Genomic DNA, 24,359 nt, shown 5'->3' with positions numbered 1-24,359 from the left:
ATCTCTTCTTGCAAACTCGCTTCATTGGGCACTTTATTAGGTGCACTTTGCTCCCTTTGCATTTGTAGCAGATTCAACAACGAAACATTCAGATTTTGACCCATATGGATATGACAGCATCACAAAGTTGCTGCAATTTTGTCAGCTGCACGTCCATGATCCTGTTCCACCGCATCCCAAAAGATGCTCTACAAGACTGAGATTTAGTGACTGTGGAGGCACTGTTCATGTTTTGTTAATGCCAAATGTCTATTCTCTGTAAACGTGAGAGATGGTTGTGTGGGAAAATCCCAGTAGATCAGCAGCTTCTGAAATACTCAGACTGCACAAACAACCACACCATGTTCAAAGTTACTTAAATCATCCGTTGTGATACTTTGTTTGAACTTCAACAGGTTATCCTAACAATGACATGTAGTCATTGTAAAAAAAAAAAAAAAAAAGCAGCTAAACAAGTTCTATTATAAAGTGGCCAGTAAGTGTATATACAAGAGATCATATAATTAGATTTTTTTACTGTACTGCATAATTGATTGCTGGAGTCACTGGTAGGGATGTTAATAGAAACAATGTTTTTTTTCCACAAACTTGAATACAATGTCATATTAGCATTTCTGTCCTATCAGAACTCTGTTAGGCATATCTCAGCTGGCTTAAACCTCGGATTCAGTAGTATTGAAGACGACAGACCTGTACGTCTGTGTACATCTTACCTGTGAAGGCCATATTCTTGGGGTTTCCATATGGAGTTCCAGGCTGGACAGGGCTGTAGACTGGATTCATAGCTGAAGATAACCTGTTCTTACTAGGAAAGAGAAAGAAACAGAAAGTGGAAAACAGAAGAGAGAGAGTTAAGAAAAGACAAGGAGGGGAAAATGGAGGGAAAAGAGACATAAGCCATGTAAACTGGAAAGAAAATTGTTACCATTATCAAGCACACTCACCACACGCACAATCCCAGAGTCAGATTCTTAAAGGGGCATCCAGCTGAAGGATTTTGCTGGCATGCAACAAAATCAAGCCCTGCGACTCCCCAACCTCAAAGCAGGCTCAATATAAGTATGGACTTAAAAACACAGACTGCTTGGATTTAAAAGAAAAATGCACAAGTTCTGACTCAAAGGCACAAGAATGCTTGGATCAATTGAAAAAGAACACTTTGGTTTCCGCTTTGGTGCAATGCTGCAACCTGCCTTATTTTCCCACCACTGCACCAACAAGGCGCTACCTTCTGGGTTTTTCAGACGCGGGGCCAGTAATCAATTCAGATTGGGGAAAACGGTCCGGCTGAAGGTGCCAGATAATGACCCATAAGGCATCCTTCTCCACACCGTAGAAGACCTCAAGTGCACGCTCTTCATTTCCACTTACCTGCTCATTGTGAATACAGGCCTACGAAATTTCGTGTGTGTGTGTGTGTGTGTGCGCGCGCATGTAAGTGTGTGTGCATGCGTGCCCCGTACCTCTTGTGCGTGTCTGGTTGATACATGAAACTGAATTTGTCTGTGGGATGCCCGCTCGCCATTCTTGCTGTATGCAAATGAGGAAGGAGTGGAAGTGGATATGCAAATCTGAAATTAAAACAGCGAGAGGTCATGATTACAATGAACACAAGGGAAAAAAATTAATTAAAAGAAAAACAGCAAAATAATAATAAAGAAAAAAGCAAGCACCAGTGCAACAGCAAATGGTTAGTGATAGCAGCAAGGGAGACAGTGATCAGGACCATGTCTGAGTGAGTGTTTGTGTTAACATTGTGTCTTTAATGTGCTCGATACAGCATGGATTAAAAAAAAGGATGTGTGATAACTAAAGTTTTAAGGTGTGTGCAAGTGAAGCAGTTTCCAGAGGTGCTTGGAGATTATTAATATGGGTGTTAATAGAATAGAATAGAATAGCCCTTTATTGTCATTGTACATGTACAAAAAGAAATTGTGGATCTGTATATAAACTTTAGAATGTGTGTCCCCAAAGGAGAGTGAAAAATGAATATGGACTTGCATGTACATGTGTGATGTCCTGTTCAGAACGACAAGTACAAGAAGCAAAGCTCAACATCAACACAGCCAATGAAAAAGCACAGCACATCCAGTGAAAGGTGCAAGTGGAAAAGCAACACAACGGTACTGGGGGGGTGGGGGGTGGGGGTGGGGGGGTACGAAGCTGAGTTTTGCACCGAGCCAAGAGTAAGCGTGATCCAGAATTATAAGAGAGCTGCACAAACACAGAGTGAAACGACTGAGCAATAATTGAAGAGAGGGAAGGTGTGCGCGGGCTGTGTGTTATATGAGTTCATGTGTAGCTTGTGTTGATTTTAACCCCCCTTCTCTTTGAAATTTTGGACGTGGCATGTGATGGCAGGGATCAGAGTGGTGCATTGTGGTTTTGAGTGTGGGACCGTAAAACACTGTGTTGGATGTTACGTGGTGATCCCTCTAAACACGGCACATCCCTCACCCAGTCGCCGTACAAAAAACCTATCAAAATTTATTACGTTTGCGACTTCAGTTTGCACTGATCCATCCTGAGCTTCTGCTTCATGGACAGTTAACAACTGACAAAACACAAACCCTTTACACAATTATTGCGTTGGTGTCATAAGAGCCGGGCATACGCTGTAACGTGGTGATGCCAAACGGCACCAAGTGACACTTCAGATTAGCCAAGGAAGCATTTCGGTGCTTTGTAAAATAGCACTGACGTCAAAACACCCCAAAACGCAGACAAATAAATGCAAGCAGAAAACACGTGGGTGAGGCTGCTTTTCAGTTGTTTTGTGTGCGAATCCCCTTTAAAAATACATGCTCATCCTTCTCCCCCAAAATAACATGAACCTGTGTGTGTCTGTGGGTGTGCAAGACAACAAGAGTGGTGATATGCAAGCCGTGCCTCATTACTGAAACTCATGTCTCATAGCTAAAGAATGTGTCAGGGGAATTGATTAACCTACTGGCACCTTCCTTTTTCTCTTCACTGCACTTCGTTGTTTAATTTATCATTAGCCTTCTCTACCTCAGTTAATCAGTACCTCTGCATGCAAAACAACACTTTGATTGTAGCAGAATTAAAGCTGAATTTTCATTATTGCAACTCCCAAATTAAGAATCACATCTTAAATTTTTTTTTTTTAATTTTCCCACCCAAAAGCTCTTCTTGGGAGATACGTGCAAACCCGGTAACACTAAAGTACTGTGCAAAAACCTTGCACCACCCTCTTTTCTTTGTATTTTGCTTCCAGGGAGCCCGACTTTGTTATAATTTTTTTAAAGTGATCTTGGTAATAGTTTTCCAGGCTTTCTGAAGAACTTTCAAACCTTTTCTTGGTACCCTGGCTACTTTTTCCACTCGTTTTCGATCAGAGAAATAATCTTTGTTGTTAAACTACTTAACGCAGACATTTGAATCATTCAAGCTTAAAAAAGGCAAGTAACTCAAGGGATGAAGCGACGTGTTTACACACAGACAACTTAGCAACAAATCACTTCTAAAATTCTATCTTGAGGCACTTTGTTACAAGCCTGCCAGTAAAACACTTCCTTTGTTCCCATTTCTTTGGTTGAACTTATGAAAAAAAAACACAAAGATAACACAGCCTAAGACGGTATTTTTTCACCAACAACATGATTCCTAAAGAGCTATTAGAAAATACTGAGAAAAATGGAAAGACGAGCTAAAGAATTATCTACAGCAGATGAACAATATCTAAAAGTCATATACATGTATCCAGCATCGTATAAGACCTGATGACATATATGATACAGGAGATGCATCAGGCAGCTGTCAAGCAGCCATTCTCTAGGAAGGGAATGGAATGATGAATCAAAATCATAATCAGTGTCTACGGAGGAGGTCAGGAGACAGGTAATAACTCTACATCCATCTGTAAAAAATAACGGTGAAAGCCATGTCGTGGTTTGGAGCTGCATTTCTTGTTAAAATTGATCCAATTATCAACACAGAAAAGTATCATCAGATTTTGACCCACCAGGAAAAAAAAAAGCTTAATTTTGCAGCATGACAAAGATCCCAAACACACTGCCAACGCAGTGAAAACAAACCTGGATAGAAAAACACACAAGATAGAACATTATCAGTCATGTATGGGCCTCTCCAGAGCCCGGACATCAACAATGAAGTAGTGTGTGATCATTTTACCTAACATTCTCCCATTTTGTATCCCGTTAAGATGCTAAAAATATATTAAAGTAATGCTACGAATTTCAATGTGTGAATCAGCAGAAGTAAAAAGGAAACTGAAAAATTGTCACAAATTATAGTCCAAGATAAAAACGTCCACCAAGGTTAAATTAAGGACAATTTATATGATTGAACACAACAGATTGCTACCAAAGCACAAAGAAAAACTAATGTCTTTCCTCAAAAAATTCTTAATTAAAAGAAGAAACCACAAACAACCCAGTTTTGTTCAAGTTCTCAATATTTGGGTTAACAGGCCATTTAATGAAAAAAACTAAAATCAAATGAAAAAGGTACAACAGGCCATGTAAGAGTATTAATCAGTAATACTATATAAAGGTAAAAACCTTTTATATATTTATAAATCCCATTAACACATAGACAAACCATCCCTGAGGGGCCTGTCCTCAAAACACACACATACACAATTACAGCTCTGGATGAATAGAGGAGCGAGAAACGGGTGTTTCACTGCACCCGTGTGAATGCAGAAAAAGGTGATGAAAAGTTAAAACGGGAGAACAAGAGCGGCCGTACAATGCATCATAATGAGGGTGTGCACAAGAAACAGAGGACTGCAGAAATGCATGTGGTGAGTAGGAGTGTCCAACCATGCCTCCATTTGTTTTCGGGGGGAGGTGATGAGGTCTCTACTCCTAAAAAGCCCCTTTCTAACCAGAAGACCTTCTGTTCGGCACTGCATTATGGTAGAAGACCATTAAACAGAGTGTGCTCGCTATACAGAGGGAGACTGAAAGAGAGCTTTTGCTTTTATTTGTAGAACAAGCTGTAAAAGGGCAGATACAAGTCTAAACATATCCATGCATTTATATACTTCAGAAAGGTCAAAAACACATCCTTACTTGCTTACAGACTAACAAAAAAGTAAGCGCTGTAGGCAGGTTTGGGTTTAAGAACAGCAAATCATTATGGGAAATGTACTTAGATGTGATAAATATTGGAGTCAGACTAATAATGACAGCATTAATTATTACCATCCTTGGCCAAAAGAAAATATTCTCACCATGTGTTTACACTGTGTATTTATATGCGGTAAAAGTTTATACCATATATTCTATTTCTGTGCCACGGTTGTTTTTTGCACCATGACACGCTTTGTATACAAATTTGTCAAAAAGCATCAATCTGATTCAGAAGAATTCACATTTTTCAATATATATTCAGGGAGTCAAAACCAAGCTGATATTGCAGAGTACTACATATCAATGAAAAAGTTTTAGAAACTGGAGCCCAGTTATTACAATCAGATAAGATCAGATAGTAGGTATTTCTTGTTTTTTGGACAGAGGCTTTTTTGTTTGTTTGTTTTTGTAATTTAGCTTTGATTTTAAATCAAACAATCAATACTGGATCAAAGTGCAGATTTTCAGCTTCAATGTAAGTTAAGGCCAAAATCTTTAGGAATTACAAACATTTTTTATGCACAGTCTCACATTTTCAGAAGCTCAAAATTAATTGAGAAAACATAATCTTAAAAAAAACAAACAAAAAAAAACCTGCTTTTAATCCGTGAATGAAAATAGTTTGCAGTCGATCCCTACGTGAAGTCTAAAAACCATGGACATCGTCGAGTGTTGTGATTCCCCCCCTTGAGATGCTCTCCTAGCCCAGTATGTTAACTGTAGTCATGAATGACTAACGGGTCACAACTGCTGTTTGAAAAGGACAAATCTGGATTCAAAGTGGCTTTTCTTTTTACTGCCTGCATTAAACTCCATGCTGATGCACTGCAGACTATTTTCTTCTGTTTGCTGAGCCTTTTTGTAAAAATGGATTTAACTGTCTTTTTGCTCTTCTCTCCTTGATCCAAACACATCTGACTGAAGACACGGGGCTTGCTGCAGTGTAACATCTCTCCATCAATCAAAAGACTGCTGCTCTGACAGCAATGATAAAACTGCACTTGTGATGATAGCATTTTCACTTATCTGTTGACAGCTATTACACTTTCCTGTAGGTTGTGACAATCAAACCAATGACCATGTTACCACGTTTGGCTCTATAACCGCCTCACTCAATTTTTCCCCTTCTACCTGACTGTGACATTGCAATGATGAAAAACATTATCAGAAAATTGGATTTGCACTGAAAGATGACAGAAACCAACAGATGCCGTTTAGTAGGTGAGTGTTGCAGGTGACTTCACTGGGCAGTGTTCAAATTCGAAAAATGATTTTATCCCCCCCCCCCCCCTGCAATCGTGGAAGCATGCTTTATTGCACAGTGAGTCATTTTAAGTTTCAAATATGGTTCTAGTAGGTGTTTTAATAGTTTTTGGGTTTTTTTTAAATCCTGCAGCAGAGGAGGCAGAGGAGATGAGGCACTGCTCGGCTGAGACATCTAATGAATATTATACTCACAAGGCCTCCTCAGTGGGTAAGAAAATTACATCAGCTCCATATCTGATGGTTCTTCATCTGACAACAGTAGACAGGCCTCAATACACAATCAGTACAGGCTCCAGCTTCTGTACATACTGGCATGCTTTGTGACAACTTTGTTTGATGATTTCTCTGTTAAGTGGACTATGGAGAGGGCAACAGATATTATGAAGCAGTGTCGCAGCCTCAATCTGGAACATTTACCCAATCATGCATGGAAAAGAAGGCGTTTTAAAGCCTTAATTTTATTTAAATTTACAATGGCTTAAACATGCTCTGTTTACAGTTACCTCAGATTATCTTATCACCATTGTAAAATTTTACCACCAGTGTCTTTTTCATATGTTAAGCTTCAGCTTCCTGGTTAGCATCAATGCCAGACCCTCACCCACAAACAAACAGGACTTCTTACTTGAAACAAAAGAGAAACTACCAGTCAATGCTAACCTGATGTGGCAACAGCACTCCTGTGCAATGGAAGCAAAATAACTTCCTCTGTGATGATCCCACCCAAGTTGGCCAGGCAATACTTTTGCATCCAAGGGATTGGATATCTTAGAGATTGTTTGTAGTTTCCATTTATAAAGCACACTATTTTAAAAAATGACTTCAATCTGCCTTGTTGTTTTAGAAATGGTAGCAGTGGCAGTCCTTTGGCATTGTTCTGTCTGGCGGCAACCTCTGTTGAACCTTGTGAAAAGCACAGCTGTTTCCTGCAGGAGTCCATTGTTTTATTATCCTGTTAGCTGTTTCAATAATATTGTTTTTGAATAAGTTTCATATAACTACCATGGTATTAGATGTATAAAATAAACCCAGGAAATAATAATATTTTGTGTATTACTCGATGCATTTATTGTTAGCATGTTCAGACCAGTTAGGGAAAACACACAGAAACTGCAACCCTTACATTAAACCACAATAGAAATGGTTTTTTTGGTCATGTGCGCACACACACACACACACACACACACACACACACACACACACACACACACACACACACACACACACACACACACACACACACACACACACACACACACACACACACACACACACACAGAGCAAGGATTTACTGACGACTGACTGACATTATTAAAGGAGACCTTCCCACTCCCTGGCTTAACCTGGGTAATTTTTCAGGACTTTGTTAGGCTTAAACTCTATTAGCGGGACTTCATTTTAGCTGAACTCAAAAGCTATAGCCTCAAGGCCTTAGCACAAAACGCAGCTTACAAACCTGCATGCTAACAGAGCTGGTATTTGTGTCCGTCTATCTTTTAACGTCTGTGTGACGCTCAAGTTAATTTGTGGACATCAATATAAATATGAGCTCGTTTCAAAATAATAATGTTGGTTCCACTCCATCAAGGGAGACTCCTGTAGCCTGGGAGAGTCAGAAGAGGCTATAATGAGGGAGGAGGGAAAGATTGTGAAAGAATAAAACCTCTCCCTCTCTTTGATGTACTTGCACACACACAAAGAAATACCATTCCTGGAGAACATGTACAATACGCCACAACCCCCACGCCGACTCCATCCTCCCACATAATACCTCACCAGGCATCTACTCTTTAAGCAACAAATCAAAACCGGTGGGCGTTATCACACTTCAGCATGGGAGAGAATAGTACTGAACAGCTTTGTTTTTCTGAAGTCCTCGAGAAGGAAAGCGCTTCACTGGGGTCATATGATGAAGAAACAAAGAAAAATCATGAGACAATAACTTGAGGAGTGTAATTTGGTTTGTAAATTGCTTTTTTAAAATGCAGCAGTTTAGGTTTTATAATCGTAGATTTTGTTCTGTAGCATTTGAATTTAGCATCCACTAATTATATTTTAAAGCTGAAATAATGATGAATGATTCCAGCTTTCCACTTTAGCAGTTCATTAAAAAAAAAAAAGCACACAATTTTTATTTTAATAAAACAAACATAAAAAGTCCATAGATGGCAATTTTTATTTGCCACTTTCAATTTCAACTGGTGACCCACTGATAATGAGTTTTTGCAGATTGAGATTTTCTTTCTATTAAATATAGCTGAAGTATATAAAATTTAAAAAAATCTAATTTTCTTCAGAATTTTATTTCCATAATAAGAGAAATAATTCAACTTTAAAAATGCCCCACAATCTTTTTTCACTAAAACTACTCAAAAATGAAGTGCAAATAATTAACTAACGTATTTTTAAAAGCACAACAGCTTTACAGAACACAACAAATGTCAGGTACTTACATTATTTTCCAGTATAAATTCAAAACCTTTATCTGTATTAATTAGGTTTGATCCAATAAGGTTTGATGTCAGCGGTCAATGATCAACAGCAGACAGCTCGCAAAAATTTAATTTCCCAATTGAGGAATTCAATTATTATTACCAGTCTTTTTCTAATTCATGACGCTCTTTTTTTAAATCTGCCAAGCCACATTTTCATGTCGCACCTCATCTAACACTTGCAACACAGATGCATCTGGGTGCGCATGAGTTTGCATGCCTGGACTTCTGTACGCTTTGTGTGCGCAGAGCAGATACACCGATCCATCATCATCGTCAGTGTGTAATACAGGCACATTGGCGGAGGTGCTTGTTTCTATTGGAAAGAGTCGATGACTCTTTATCTATTTATTTTTCCCGTGCATGTTTGGGTCATACAATGCACTTAATGGAGGGTGAATAGCACTAACATAATGGTAGGCTCTTCTGCTCTGCAGGCTACGCCATCCAAAAAGTAACAGCTACTCAGTGTTGTGTATTTTAAGCCGAGGTAATTTATCAAATTTCTGAAGGCTCCATTTTCAATTATGGAGAACGGCTGGTCCTCCAGGGCCATAATTTTCCTTGTAATTGCTTTGGTTCTTTTCACTGCTCATACCAAGAAGAAGCTGCTGGCTTATGGCTGGCTCTGACCTCTAGCTAGCTTTAGCTTTAGCCATTTTCCGTTTGTTAGCCTCTTCATTCTGGAGACGTTCAGTTGAATGATAGTGTTTTAAAGCTGCATTCCATTTGAAATGGGAAGTTGGAAATCCCAATATCCGAGTCTGACTTTTTAAGATGGAACACCCCCTCAAGTTGGATTTCCCTCTGAGAAAGTTGGAGAAACGCCACCAACCCCGACTTTACAATCCAAGATTGGATCAGTAAACATAAACAGTAGTAAAATTGTACAACATCTACACTGTAGTGCCACTGTTGTGCATTTCTGACTCACTAAATAAGCCACACAGAGAGAACTAACCGGCATCTATCTGTGATTGTGCTAGTGGTGCATGAATTGCACCAACTTGCTAAGGAAGAGAAGCCCCTTTTCCCCAGCTACCACCACTGAAACACAGATTCAGGAGTAATATCTGAATTCTGAGGTAATAGAGATACCCAGTGTCTGATTATGTACATGTATTACAGAGTGCAAGCTTTGTGTCTTCTTCATTCATAGTAAAGAACCTCTACGCTTAAGGGTGGCTTAAGGGTGGCTTAATGGTGTCGCTGGTGTGGTGTGGGAGTGTGTTTGTGCCAATATGCATATGGCAGGTTACACATATAAACTGGACTGGCTCGGATTAGGAAATAGTTGAGACTTACCAGTCCAACTGTGGTGTGTGCTGAGTTTGCTGAAAATGTCCATATTCTAGTCCCTGGTTAAAAACCCCAAACAAAAACTACTAACCGTTGACAACTAATTCCCACCAATGAAGCTGTTTTAAATCTCCCCCAAAATCCTAAAATTAATTTTCTATGACATGACATCTGTGAAACACTATCTGTTCATGGTGATTTCTCTCCCTTATAGGTTCAAAGGTCTGTTTCTGGGCCTCGGGTACAGCAAAAATCCAAACAAGCACGATGCAGCAAGATGTATAACAAAACGCAGGTTGAAGGATGAGACTACCAGTGCCTGCTATCTCAATGAGAACTGATATCTATAATCAAGTCCAAGAAACAAATCCATCATGCTGCAGCACTGAAAGGCAGTGTGATTGAATGGCTGATGACACCCCCATTTTTTCTACACAATCAGACCTGCCCTGGAGCGATGAGCTCCAAACAGCTCTGGGCTATTTTAGATCTAGGACAGTACAATTCACTTTGGGACAGCATCTCCCCTTTTCTCCGCACTGCCTTTCTCCTCTTCTATTCGCTTTTCCTGAAACATCTCATCACTCAAACACCTCATGGGTCTGTATTCCTAGATTGAGTGAAATCCTAACAGAAAATAGGAATGATTTTCACATCTAAAGCACCTAGACTGTTGAGCAGCAGTATTCATTTATGGAGATTGTTACCCTGGTTAGCATTAGACATTTCGAAGCCCTGCGCTACAGTAAAGAGTAATATTGACTGCAACATGCTTCGAATAAAATAACAACACACAAGAGTGACCTTTTTCCTCTCTCTTAAAATGGATGATGTGATTACAATACTAAAATTAACAGTACATGCTGAAGCTGAAGAGCAAAAGGTTAGCAACATCACCTTCACTGAGGTTAAAAGTGGAAAGTGGGTGGTAAGTGTTTATTTAAAGGTGTTCATTAGCAGCTTCTGTCTAACTTTTTAAAAAGACGGCATCAAATAATATGACTTTTAATGAGTTCTCACAGCAACTAGGAAAGTAAAGTAATGGCAGTTGGGCTGAACAGCAGTGGGAAAAAAACTTGGAAGTCTACAGCCACACTAATTGGTCAGTGAGACTGCAGTCACGCATTAAAGAGCAGACAACAAGTGTTGAATAGGTGATAAATGGAGGTTAAAGAATCTAAAGACACCCCCCCAAACACACACTCAGGTAAGCCCAAGGTCAACACAATAGACCACAAAGTGTACTTCTGAGGGAAGTTGGCTATTAACTTGTATATCCTTAATAACAGGATATTCTACAGATTAGCAGTACAGTGTGGTTCTAATGACAGAAAAGGTTCGACAATATTCATAAGGCTGCTAGTATTTCCTCACAATTTAATACAGCTGGGAGTAAATTAACCTGAGAGGATTTCCACTGTAAGACCTGACGGCTGCATGCGGTGCAAATTATGGGCTGTGCATAAACAGCATTTGAAATAACAATACATAAAATGACTAGGGCTGCACGATATTAGGAAAACCTGCGATGTGCGATAACTGTGATCAATATTGCGATAACGATATGACTTGCGATAAAATAAATAGCAAAACAAAAAAATGAATACATAATTTCCGTTTTACTGCAACAGTTTTATTTAAAGAAAGCTGCTGTATTAGCAGTGTAACAACAAAGTGCACTTTAACATTGAAATGTCTGTGAAGGTTCTCAGTCATCCAGGTCATCGTAGTCAAAGGAGCTTGCAAAGAAAAGCGTCTGGACTTCTTTAAGTTGCTTGAAGACGCTTCACCTCTCATCCAAGAAGCTTCTTCATTTCTAAGGTCAAATGGTGGGGAGTCTCAGATTTAAACCTAGTGGGAGTGTCCCACCACAGAGGGACAAAAGGACCCCGTGACGATCCTCTAATCGCCTGAGTCAAGGTGTGAAACTGGGTGTGGGTCCCAATCAGCCAGGGTTTCAGGTGAGCTCATTGTGAAACCTGGCCCCACCATATCATGCGAATTCCTGAGGTCAGATGTCCCAGGATGTGAGTGGGCGTTAAGGCGTCTGGGGAGGGAACTCAAAACTGGATTATAGATGGCAGACAATTGGTGTTGTAAACCAGCGCCTCTGTTCAAAGATGGTCGCTCACAGTGGACATAGATGGCTTCTTTCACTCCTCTTTCAAACCATCTGTCCTCTCTGTCCAAAATGTGAACATTGGCATCCTCGAAAGAGTGTCCTTCATCCTTAAGATGCAGATGGACTGCTGAGGCTTGTCCTGTGGAGGTGGCTCTTCTATGCTGTGCCATGTGCTTGTGAAGTGGCTGTTTGGTCTCTCCAATGTAGAGGTCTGGGCATTCCTCGCTGCACTGTACATCATCAGGGGGTCCTTTTGTTCCTCTGTGGGGGGAAGCTCCCACTAGGTTTAAATCTGGGACTCTCCACCATTTGACCTTAGAACTGAAGAAGCTTCTCGGATGAGAGGTGAAACATCTTCAAGCAACTTAAAGAAGTCCAGATGCTTTTCTTTGCAAGCTCCTTTGACTTTAACATTGAAACATTTATCTGTACAATATCTAGCCTGTTGGTCTGCTGTTAACTCTGCTGTCAAAAAGCCATATGTGGCGTGCCTATGTCTATTTACTCTTGCACATTTACACTAAGTAAAGCGCTATACAAATACAGGCCATTTACCATTTTTAACTGATAATTGTGTTACTGAAGCTGAACTGAACTTTAATGTTGTAAGCTTCTGTTAGCAGCTTTTACTAAAACGTTCTTAGAAGTGGGTCTAACATCGTCTAACCCAGGCAACTGCAAAATAAACTCCCATGTGATACAAGAGTGGTATCAAACTGTTTATCAGAAAGAAAGTGCTGGCATAACCTTAAAGCTTATAACCAGATGCTGTTATAGCCGGTCACACCTCTAATCTGCTGACAAGTCACTACGGCACTATCAAGAACAGACAAGCATGTTAATGCATGTTTTCTTATGTTACAGCCCCGACTTCAGAGCTTTTCTTTCTTAACCCAGCACCAGCACTCACAGCAGCTTGGTTACCTGCCTGTACTGCCAGTTATCTATCAGCGCCTTTGGTTGTGATGGCAGTGTACCACAATAGATGTGGTTAACAGAGCATCTCTTTGTCAGTTTAATAGGGAGATGTTTTTGTCAGGGTGCACGCTTACACCTTCAGGCTTTGTAAATAGAGTATTCATTGATAGCATGAAACATTTTACTTGCAGATAGTACATAAATCCATCCTGCAAAATAAAATATGGAATTTAAAACTTTAGTGTAAAATACAGCTTTTACAATAGGCAATGTTAAATATATCAAAATGTGATTGCCATTGGATTCATACTCTGAATAATTTGATCACACAAAGGTATATATACACAAACACAAAAACTCACACATACTAGACCATACAGCTTTATGAGCTAGGACTTGGTGGTTAAACCCAAGGTAAACAATCAATTCTCAGAGGCAGTATTAACAGCAGACAGGCATTATTGCCTGCAATGAAGGTGGGACTCGACAAATATGGGTGGAGGAAAGAAAACAAAAGAACACCACCATTATATTGCAGTTAATATAGAAAGCAGCAAGGTTTTACAGAGTCCCTGCACAAAATTGTTGTTATTAATGAGTAGGGGGCGTGCGAGAGTTACTGATCATAACGGCACACTTTTCTGTTTTCTCAGTGGTTGCATTGATTTTATGCAGGCCAAAGAGGACCGAGCCTGCAGTTAGGGGTTGGTTTTTTCCTCTCTTCTAACCTGTCAGACACTCTGAAGTACTCCACAACACTTCGCACCGAGGTGTGACTATAGTAATCTGGCACGCTGTGGGCCACGTCTGCTTGAGGATGCAGCTCTCGAAGAACAAAACTGACGCAAAACTTTTAACATTTCGTCGTCTTCAAATGCAATGACACTGTGAGTGGGAATCACAGTAATTTACAAGTGAATACTATCACAATTTGTTGCCCACGATAATGACAGTATCACGATACACTGAATCTCAAAACACTGCCAGACAATCATCTACAGCACAGCATGATATCCTCTGTTTATTCACATTATTGTGAAGTGGGTGAATTCAATCTTCCTGGCTTTTTGAGGCCGATCAATATTACCCCTCAGCAACTACATATTTTTAAAGAAATAATTCTAAAACTATTGATATTGGGCACACTGATAACTGCAATACTATAGTTGGCCAATCCAAAGGTACACTAGAGCATTTTTTCCAGTATCCCAAAAAAAACCCTGACACTGAGGCACTGTGCAAAGAACCATGAGTGTAAAACAATGTTTTAAAAACAGCACACTAGCTAACATGATAGTAACCCTTTTAACACAGCCAAAGATTAAAGTTCTGTTTATCTTGTCGGTTTTCAAAAAAGAAAGCAGATAAGTTAAGTCTCTGTCACTATAAAAACACAGTGGGACATTTTATTCAAACTATGCAGTTACTGTATTACTTCAGACCTAGTTGGCATTTCTCTACTCTTATTATCAATCAGCTTGTGTAGATGACCGATTAAGATCAATGATGGTCAGAGCTAACAGCTATACCTCTATATCTTTATACCTTTGTCTCGTCCACCTAACCGTTTCCCTCTCTCGCACACACGCGCGCACACACACACACACAGAAATAAAAGTCCAAGTTCAGCTGATCTCCAATCGCTTAATTTCACTAATTGAAGTGGGCCAAATCAGTCTGTGTTTTATGTCAATGTGCAAAAACATTTCTTAATGCTGGAATTCTGAAATTATCTCCCTTTGTTCATGTTCCTGTTTCTCTTTGACTCACCACATATTTTATTTTCGTTTTCTTATTTTGTGTAAGTGTGTGTATATTTAGGCCACACACAGTTACATAGGGTGGATAATGACACCATAATGGTTGGCTCCTCTGCCATGAGTCATAATAGGATAGGAATAGGATAACTGGACTATGAAGCAAATTTCCCAACCCTAACATATAGATATCAATACACTTGTAATAAGCTCATAAACACTAGTAAATTTATTGGTATAGCTCTATACGCTACTAAAGACCAATGTTTCATGTAGCCCTTTTCCACTAGTACCTGACTCTACTGTACCTTTCAGTCCTTTTCCATTATAGTCGAGTACAACCTAATGTGTGTAGGGTTGTAATAGCAGCATGGTTGGAAGTCCTGTGACGTCATTTGAACACTGAAAAAAGGACGACATTGAGGTGACGGTACATCTGTTGCTCAGTGTGTGGCTTTTTTCTAGACTCAGGCACCACTGTGGTTTTTTGTGTAGCCATTTCCCTCATTGCTGGAATTAAAAAATGGCAGATGTGATTTTCGTGAAGGCAGTGGCATGCAGTCTTTCAGCGTCACATTTTGGATCACCTCAGATCCAATGCTTGGAACCCCAGCCAATTGGGTACTAAAAAAGTACCAAACACCAAAGAGTGGGTAATAGTGGAAAAGGATTATTAGTAGCATTGCTCATTGTCCTGGTTAACAAGTACACACTGAAGGCTGGTGGAAAATTTGCCACACTTAGCTGAGACTAGGGCTGGGCGATATGGCCTAAAATTCATATCTCGATATTCTTTAGCTGGATGGTGATATATGATATATATATATATATATCGATATTTTTTAAAGCCATAAAGTACGAACGAAAAGAGAGTTCTTAGTCAAAGCTGTGTCCCAAATGTCACACAGGCACTTTTATTAACACAGCGCAGATGTACATGAAAAAATTACTCGGAAATAAATTATCAGCATTTAATTAAATAATAATGCCCCATAAATAAAAGAAAACAATGTTATTTTTGTGCATAACAAAGAGCTCACAATTGTGCAGTCAAAATGTAAACTAAAAGACGCTGAGCATAATAACAAAATTAAATTTGCAGATTGTTTCGGTGAAGTTTAATAAACTCCTTGCTATCTAAAATATAACAGGATACCGGAGTATATTCTCGAGCATCTCACACTTCTGATAATCAGTTGTCTGCTTGACGTTTATTCAGCTGTGTAAAAACTATAACTTTAATCTCAGCCAAACCGATTTACTCAGGAACAAATAAAATACAAAAAAAAGCCAAACAATAACATTTTGAAGTTATCTAAGTGACTTATATATCATGTTTAACCTGAGTAACAAAAGACGGCAGTGGGTTTGAAATTGATTTGCCAGGAGTCCGGTGTTCTCACGGGCTCTAGTGAGCCTTGCCCCCAGCTAACTATCGAGCAAGTGGGTAACAGAAAACGTCAGAGCGCTTTTGAAAATATGTGGTCTCTTGATAAACTGAGCAGATATTTGAGGTTTACACAGCTACATTCTCGCCTGAAAATATGTTAAACGTTTATTTTGTGACCAGAAAGAATAATAAGAGTAATATTAAAACTAACTAGCTGCTGCCATTGTTGGAAACTGAGCTGGGCTGCGCTATGAATTCTGGGACACAGCTCCTTCTTCTTCTTCTTCGGGGTTTAACGGCAGCTGGCATCCTTGTACATGCAATGCTGCCATCTTCTGTTTCAGTCCGTTATTACAATCCTACTACTTATTCCTGCATCTTTTGTGATCTTACAAAGCTTCAAACGACGCGTCGACTATTAAATCAGTCGTCGACGATTTTGATAGTCGACGTAATCGTGACTAGTCGACTAATCGTGGCAGCCCTACTCCGCAGGGCTCCTGACTATGGTAGCCGTAATGCTCCAACAATCCATCAAGCGGTGCGGCTTCGTAGCTTACCAAAGTCGTACGACAGCATTATTGACAGATTGCTGAATGCTGTGTACCACATAAAATCGGTTCACGGTCAGTAAGCATAACCAGAACTCATACATAAGGCACGCTGTCGATTTTTGTGAAAATGAAAGGATTTTAGTGTAAGGTTATAGTCCGAAAAATATGGTATACGAGTTTTGTAAGGTATATTGTTTCGGGGCAGGAGGCTGGAAGACAGCACACAGTTTCACACACTATTCATTTTGCACTTTATGGCGCTGTTGTAAATTGTGAAAATACTAGTAATGCTAGATGTACGGCGTTAACGAGGTAACCACTAACGCATTGACGCCCACGCACGGACGATCCGCGGTGACTTGTTAACAGAGATTTGCCGCGTTAATACAGTTATGGCATTAACGTCATAATCAGTCAGTAATCTCCAAATGTTTTCTTTTACCGACCAGCTCCTCTTTGATAGCTGCCGTGTCCATCTTGTCGTTGCCTGCAGGTGAAGCGATGGGGGAGGGGGAGGCAGAGACGCAGCGTAGAGACAAAAGTGGACGAAAGAGAGGCAAACTTGCGGTTCCACAAGTACAATTATAACGTGACATAGACTATATCGATATAAATGATATTGTCACATCTCATATAAAAATATATCGATATATTTAAAAACTCGATATATCGCCCAGTCCTAGCTGAGACAGAATTCTTTCAAGAGTGCTGTCCATTCGCACCAGTGCTCTTGTCACTTGATATCTGCTGTGTGTGTAAGCAGCCAAAATCCAAATCTACACTATATCATAATCATCACGGCTTTAGCTCAGGAGCTATGGCAGGAGCTACTAATTGGAAGACTGGTGGTTTTAGATCATTGAGTCTGCATTCCACAGTATCCTTGGGCAATATACTGAACTCTTCGATGCATCCGCTGGAGTGTGAATGTATGTGAATTTTAAACAGAAAGCACTTAGATAGAAAAAACATAGGAAAAGGGGCTTGTAGGAATTAGTGTGAATGAGACGTGTTTTATAAAGCATTTTGAGTGCTGTAGTGGAGTAGAAAAGCACTATGTAAGAACCAGTCCATTTACCATCTACCATCAACATGTATTTTCTGTTTGTTTGGACAGTTGGACAGTTGTCCTGGTGGTGGTCTAAAACTAGTGCACATAGCTTAAGTAATCAATATTTATTACATTTATGTGGTCTGACATCATTTAGGGGAAGCACTTGAATGGCCAGTGCAGCAATAACTTTGGATTTGATCTTATTAAGTGTCCCAGAAAAGCCCTGACACTGTGACAGTGAGCCACTGTGCACAGAAAGATGACTGTAAAACAAAATCCACATTAAAAATCAATCAACCATAATGAATTTTATGCTTTACATTTTTTTCTATCTGTCTTTACCTATTTAAGAAGTGGCCCAAGTGCAGTCTAGCCCTTGTTTACAGGAGTACATACCCACAGAGTTTGTGGGGTCAATCAAAAACACTGTTTCCCAATCCAATATAATTATACGAGAAACCGATGTGCAGCAGGAGCACATGTATCCTGACAGAGTGTCAAGATCCAGATACACTAAACTTAAAGCCAGAGAAATGTCCTCACTTCACCTCATACAATATTTTTTCCTTTCTGACTGCTCATAACACCCACTCTGTTACAGTTCTGCAGTGTGATGCAGTGCAACAATGGCTACTGACACCACAAAAAACTCTCAGCAGTCACTATAAGACACCTACTGTATTTCAGTAATAAAGATCAAATGTTGTCCCTATAGATTCAGCTAAAACTAATGAAGCTTATAACAATAGCTCTGCACTACGAAGTCTCGCCGACACAAAGGGGTGGATAAAACAATTAAAAAATATTGCAAACTACCCAAATTCTCATTTATTTGAATCAACGCCTCTTTAAAGTAGATTCAACAAAAACTCAACATTATCACATCCACAATGTTAAGATTTTTTGTACAACTGTTGTATGGCTATGCTTAAGTTTTAGTCAGATGTTAATAATAAAACAGCTACTCTTTGTATAGGTTAAATTCAAAAGCTGCTACAGTAGAATAGCATAAAAAGAATTTCTAATGACTGTAGGTATCACTAATGAATAGCCAGCTTGCAGCACAGACGCATGTGAATGTCCATTTGTGCATGTGTACACACAATACGACTGACAGCTGAATGCATTACAACTTTGCCTCCAGGGATCTGAGTTCAACCTTTTATCCTGATGCTTTATTCCCTCTGACATCTCTCACCTGCCGCAGTTTGTATGTATGCATGCATACACTTACATCAAAATTTAATTGTCATAGAGAGACAACGATCTGACTGAACCATTGTGGTAGACTGATGCTACACAGTGTGAATCTGTGTACAGGGAAAATAAGAGCACTTTGTTTTCTTATCCTCCTATCATCCCACTAGTTCATTTATGAAAACATCAAACAATGTACTTCTGTAAGACCTCTATACATTTTCTAAAATAAAAACAATGTTTGTTTTTTTTAATAGTGGACATCTAAGAACCTTATTTTCAGTTAATAACTGAATAAGAGCTGAAGAATGAGTCATTCAAGTGGTGCTGAGAGGCCTTGTAGCGAGATCAGTGGACCAAGTAACTACTGGGAAAGTACGCCTACATCTCTTACAGACATTTATGGAGTTGATTACTGAATACTATTTAAGTGAATCAGCTGCAATGCACAAATGTATCATGAGATGGTGTGTCTGTTTTAGTAAAACTAAAACAGTCAGTGCCTTTCAATATGTTGCAACTACCTCAAAAGCAAAAGAAGAATGTGTTGTTGTAAAATGCCTTTTTTTCTCGACCACCTCTCACTTATAGGGAAAAAGCCACTGCAATGTCACGGATCTAACACTGCAAGCTTCTCTCAGCTGTTCCCTTACTGGTAAGAGGTCACCACAGAGGATGGATCCACATATTTGATTTAGCACAGGCTTTCAGGCCAGACGTCCTTCCTGACACAACCCTTCCAGGGACCTGTCTCTCCTTTCACTCCCGAGGCGGGGGATAACCACTACACTTTAGTAATCCTACTACGGAACTGTGGATGTAGCATTTCATTACACATCTAGAATATATTATTTATTGAACCGATTAAGATGAAAAGCAGATATAGCACTACAACAAGCACTAGCATGCCTTCATGAAGGGAGATGGCGAATGACAACAACATATCTGCCCTTTAATCCACAATATATTGATGTAGAACAAAACTGTAATATGCACGCAGGCAGCAAGGTGAGAAATGTTTCCCAATTTATTACTATGAAGCACGATGGTACAGGTGCGCTAAATGTCATCTCAAACCAGCACGTAGAAAAATACAATTTCTTTTGTATTCCCTTAGCAAGAAATTAAATAAAGCATTACTTCTTCTTTTGGCTGCTCCCTTTACGGGTCGCCACAGCGGATCATGTGCCTCCATTTCACCCTCTCTTTAGTATCCTCTTCTGTCACACCAGCCGTCTGTATATCCTCTTTCACTACATCCACAAATCTTCTCTGTGGTCTAATTAAGGCATTACTTAATAAAACAAAAAATAATTTTCAGTGCTTAATCACCATTTCATGTGGATTTCATGAAGGTATGACCTACGAATGGTTTGCAAGTCTATTTTAAGTGCTGCTTAATCGCTTTGACTGATAGTTAATCAGGAATAAAATAGTGGCCAATTTGTCTGATAATGCTGTAATAACCAATGTTACTTTTCAGGGAAAAGTTCAAAAGCTCCCTTTTTCTCAGTGGGTGTTGCTGCCATCTTTGGTTAATATTATTGTCAGTGAGACATCTTTTGATTTTAGACTGTTTGGCAAAACACTGGGACACATTTATTATATTTTTCTAATGTTGATTTTATCCAAATGAACAACTGAAGAAATAAATAACCACTCTTGATTGATTCCTATACAAGAGAAATATTCAGAGTCCCCAAAATGCAGTTGAATGAACCTTTATGTACAGCAACCTTATTATTACTATTAACCATTGATTTCTTCTAAGATGGTCCAACCATTGAAATGTTTACATCTGCTAACCTCTAAAAGAACAGTAGCATTACTGGAGGTTGAAGTTGAGGGACCGGGAGGTGGACGAGGCACAGGAAATGAAGGTGACTCTGGAAGCTGCCGTCTGTTGGTGCTTCATTCGCCGATCTGTGATGAGCAAATCACTAAGTGGTTCAAACCACACGGGAATGAAGTGCTGGAAAGCTCTGTTACAGAACCGCTGTCTGTCGTAACATTAAGTGACTCCCGCTTTCAACAGTCTGACGGTTTTATGGCTGCATTGTACAGCCTGCCATTCATATACATGAGCCTGCGCCCCACACATGCCAAAAGCCACACGACATCCACCGTCTTCCTCCAGCGAGGTAGACAGATGTATCAACTTTAGCATATAGCAACAACACTAGTTCTCATCCAGTAGGAAAAAACAAAACAAAACAACAAACGTAGTATTTTCTGACTAGAGCTCCTAAAGAGAACCACTGACCTTTAAGTTAATATACTTTCATCTGGTGGATGCAGTTCTAGTGGATGCCTTTTGATTTATCTAGAGTCACAAAAATAAAGTCAGCCTTTAACAAAGACTTCCTTGTTTGTATATTAATAAGATTTAGGCTCTTCAGTCCTCCCCCCCAATCACAAAGGGAAGTATTTCTAGATGTCAAAAAGGACAAAAGTATCACCTAATAGAATCACTGAATGTCTATCATCCACGGAGCAGTGTGCATCTTCCAGTCTCGATCGTAGACTATTATTTTAAATGTACATAGTTTGCTTCCACAGTAATGCTCTGGTGAAGCCAACAACAGTAGCATCTCACAAATCCCTTTAGACAGATAAGGCTTCTTGAATTAAATGGGATTAGTAGTCAGTGACTAAAGCAAGTAATCCCCCACCCACCGCCTACAAAAAAAGGAAAAAGAGATGATGGCAAAAAGGATTCATTTCACTGATAAGACTAGTCAAAAACAGGAGGGTAAATAAATAAATAATGACCTGTAACATTTGGAATAATCCTATCTGATATGCACCATTTAAACACACATCTTGTAGTATCAAGTTTTTTTAAAAAGTGCATTTTTTAACTTCTGCCACTGCTCGTTGCATTAGGCATGAATAAATGATCCAGCTTGCATATGTTACCCTGAGCACTGCACTTGGAACTGGCATGTTCACTGATTTCCTATACTGTATACAACGAAAATCAATTAGATTTAACTAAAATTGAGATGAATAAATAATGACAACGAGCATTAGTTGCAGTGGATATCTGTGCACAGCAGCTAAGTCCTGGTGTAAGTGACATTCAGATAAAGTATACATTTGTTATGAACCCAGGCAGGAGTTGATGGGCACTGACATAGTTAGCCACTTTAATCCAGTGTGCAAACATTTGCACATGTAGAGTAAACCTTTTCTACCCATTTTGACCTTTGCCACTTCTCTCATTCGTCTCCTTCCCCTAAATTCAGCGCCAAACTCTTAACAAATTTAACTCCAGAAACAGTCATTTTCTCCATAGTGGCTACTGTAGCCTTGAGGTGTTTGTATTTACCCTCACATCAGTGGTTAATATGTAGTTATATCAGTCAGAGTGTGGCATGCACTGGCAGTGCACTGCATACCAGAGATAGCAAGCAAAGCCAAAACGGCGATGGTTGGACAAAAATGGTCACACTCAAACAAGCTTAAGACACCATTTTGAAAATCCACCGATTTCTAGATAACCACTCCGAGATGCCATCTTGCCAATTATCACTAGATTAGCCAGCGTTAGCATGGCGAGCCATCCATTCCGAAACACTCCGTGCAGGAATCTGCACGGGTCACATATTACTAACGTTAGCTTAGCTTGCATGCTAGCCTGAAAAGCCAGTCGCTAACCCGCCGTAGCATCCCTGCATCTCTCGGCACACGCTGCCCCCCTTTTAAAAAAACGCTAATTAGCAAGTTAGCCGGGGCAAAATTAGCAGATGACAATGAAAACCACTCGCAGCAGGTCAGACTCGCAACGCACTGGGAAAACAGCTGCTAACACTACTACCTGGCGGACGACAAATAAAGTGAAAAAACAAAACAACAAAAAAACCTGACACATGCTTCAAGTAGTATCACTTTAACTCCGCTGTTTAAGCTAGCCGCTTTAGCTTAGCCCGCTAGTTCCCCACTGTAGCCACCACGGAGGACAATTAAAGGGATACGGAGGGAAAAAAAAGATAGGAAAAAAACCCCGAACAAGCATCAAGAAAACACATAGACATTTCTCCTCTTTGTGATAAAAAGCATAAAAGACTTACCAAAGCTACTCGGTCGATCACGGAAGGGAAAAAAGGAAAGATTCCCCGAATGTGTACGTGCTCTCTCCCGTGTGAGTGTACTGCCTCGGGTCGGTGCGGACTGGCTCTGCTACAGCAGCGTTTTGTCGGGCCAGTGGCGCTGGGAAGACAGCTTTCACCCGGAGAGACGGCCACAGTGTGGGGGATGGGGATGCACTGCCGGGAGGGGAGAGAGGGAGGGATGCAGGGATGCAAGAGACAGAGGAGGGGGCCAGACCCACCAATAATATAAACTGGAGAGGCTCTGATAATAGCCCGATAATATGTACACCGATTCAGTGCAGTCTCGTAAAAACTGAAATCAGTAAATGGCGTTAGTATGTGCTGCCCGTTTACACTGATTTCACTCCAGTTTCACAACAATGGGACGGTCTCTGACTTTTATAGGATGGTCTGTTGTATTAAGATGAAGGAGGATAAAGCATATAGAGTATAATGACTGCTTTTTTCCCTTTTCTGTATATTTGCATTTTATCCATGATTGAGCCCACGTTTTATGTAGTAATAGCATAATAATAATAATAATAATAATAATAATAATAATAATAATCTTCAGAATAAGAAGAATTGAATTGTGTCTACAAAAGCTCTTATACTGTAATCATGTTTTTCAGGCGTTTTCAAGAGTGTGTTTTTATGTCACTGTGGTGGTGAGACGGTGTTTTGAGAAACCGTCCTACTTTGGCAAATCGTCCAACCTGTATTATAATTTGACGGCGACTTGTGACTAATACAAACCCTAACCCTAACCATAAGAAATATTCACAATGGGTTAAAAAATGATGTAAATTTGGGGGTTGTGTTACGCGCATGCGCAGCGTTTGCGCAGAAACAACGGGTAGGATGGTATGTGAAGTAGGATAGATTCCCGGAACAACACGATACTGCAGCACCGCTTTAAGTTCACGTTCTAATTCAGATTCAATGGCTGTTGTCCTATGCATCCCCACAATCATTTCTCCGCAGCACGGCAGCGTCACCCAGTGGTAAGAAATATTACTGCATCAACATAGTATCAATGAGAAGCAGACAGGAGTAAAGTTCTGCCCATAGGAATTTTCCGTGTGACTCAAAATTA

General features: G+C 39.8%; 1 protein-coding gene across 3 annotated transcripts in view; it reads right to left on the bottom strand.

Annotated features, from left to right (window-relative positions):
* Nucleotides 1-23,450, bottom strand: part of fam168a (family with sequence similarity 168 member A) — a 34,315-nt gene extending 10,865 nt beyond the window's left edge. Inside the window, exons 1-3 of one of the 3 annotated variants that reach the window (XM_006802071.3) lie at nucleotides 23,243-23,450; nucleotides 1,464-1,571; nucleotides 714-805 (exon numbers count right to left, since the gene is read on the bottom strand). In XM_006802071.3, the coding sequence (XP_006802134.1) occupies nucleotides 714-805; nucleotides 1,464-1,525 (154 nt within the window). In that variant the 5' untranslated portion in view covers nucleotides 1,526-1,571; nucleotides 23,243-23,450. Of the gene's footprint in view, nucleotides 1-713; nucleotides 806-1,463; nucleotides 1,613-23,242 lie in introns of those variants that run through there. The other 2 variants (XM_006802072.3, XM_087850946.1) reach the window with 2 other exon arrangements.
* Between the last annotated feature and the right edge of the window lie 909 nt (nucleotides 23,451-24,359).

Source organism: Neolamprologus brichardi, chromosome 14 (genome assembly GCF_056152115.1).
Source record: "Neolamprologus brichardi isolate AB-2024 chromosome 14, ASM5615211v1, whole genome shotgun sequence".
Lineage (NCBI taxonomy): Eukaryota > Metazoa > Chordata > Actinopteri > Cichliformes > Cichlidae > Neolamprologus > Neolamprologus brichardi.
This window is presented reverse-complemented; position numbering and strand designations above follow the sequence as displayed.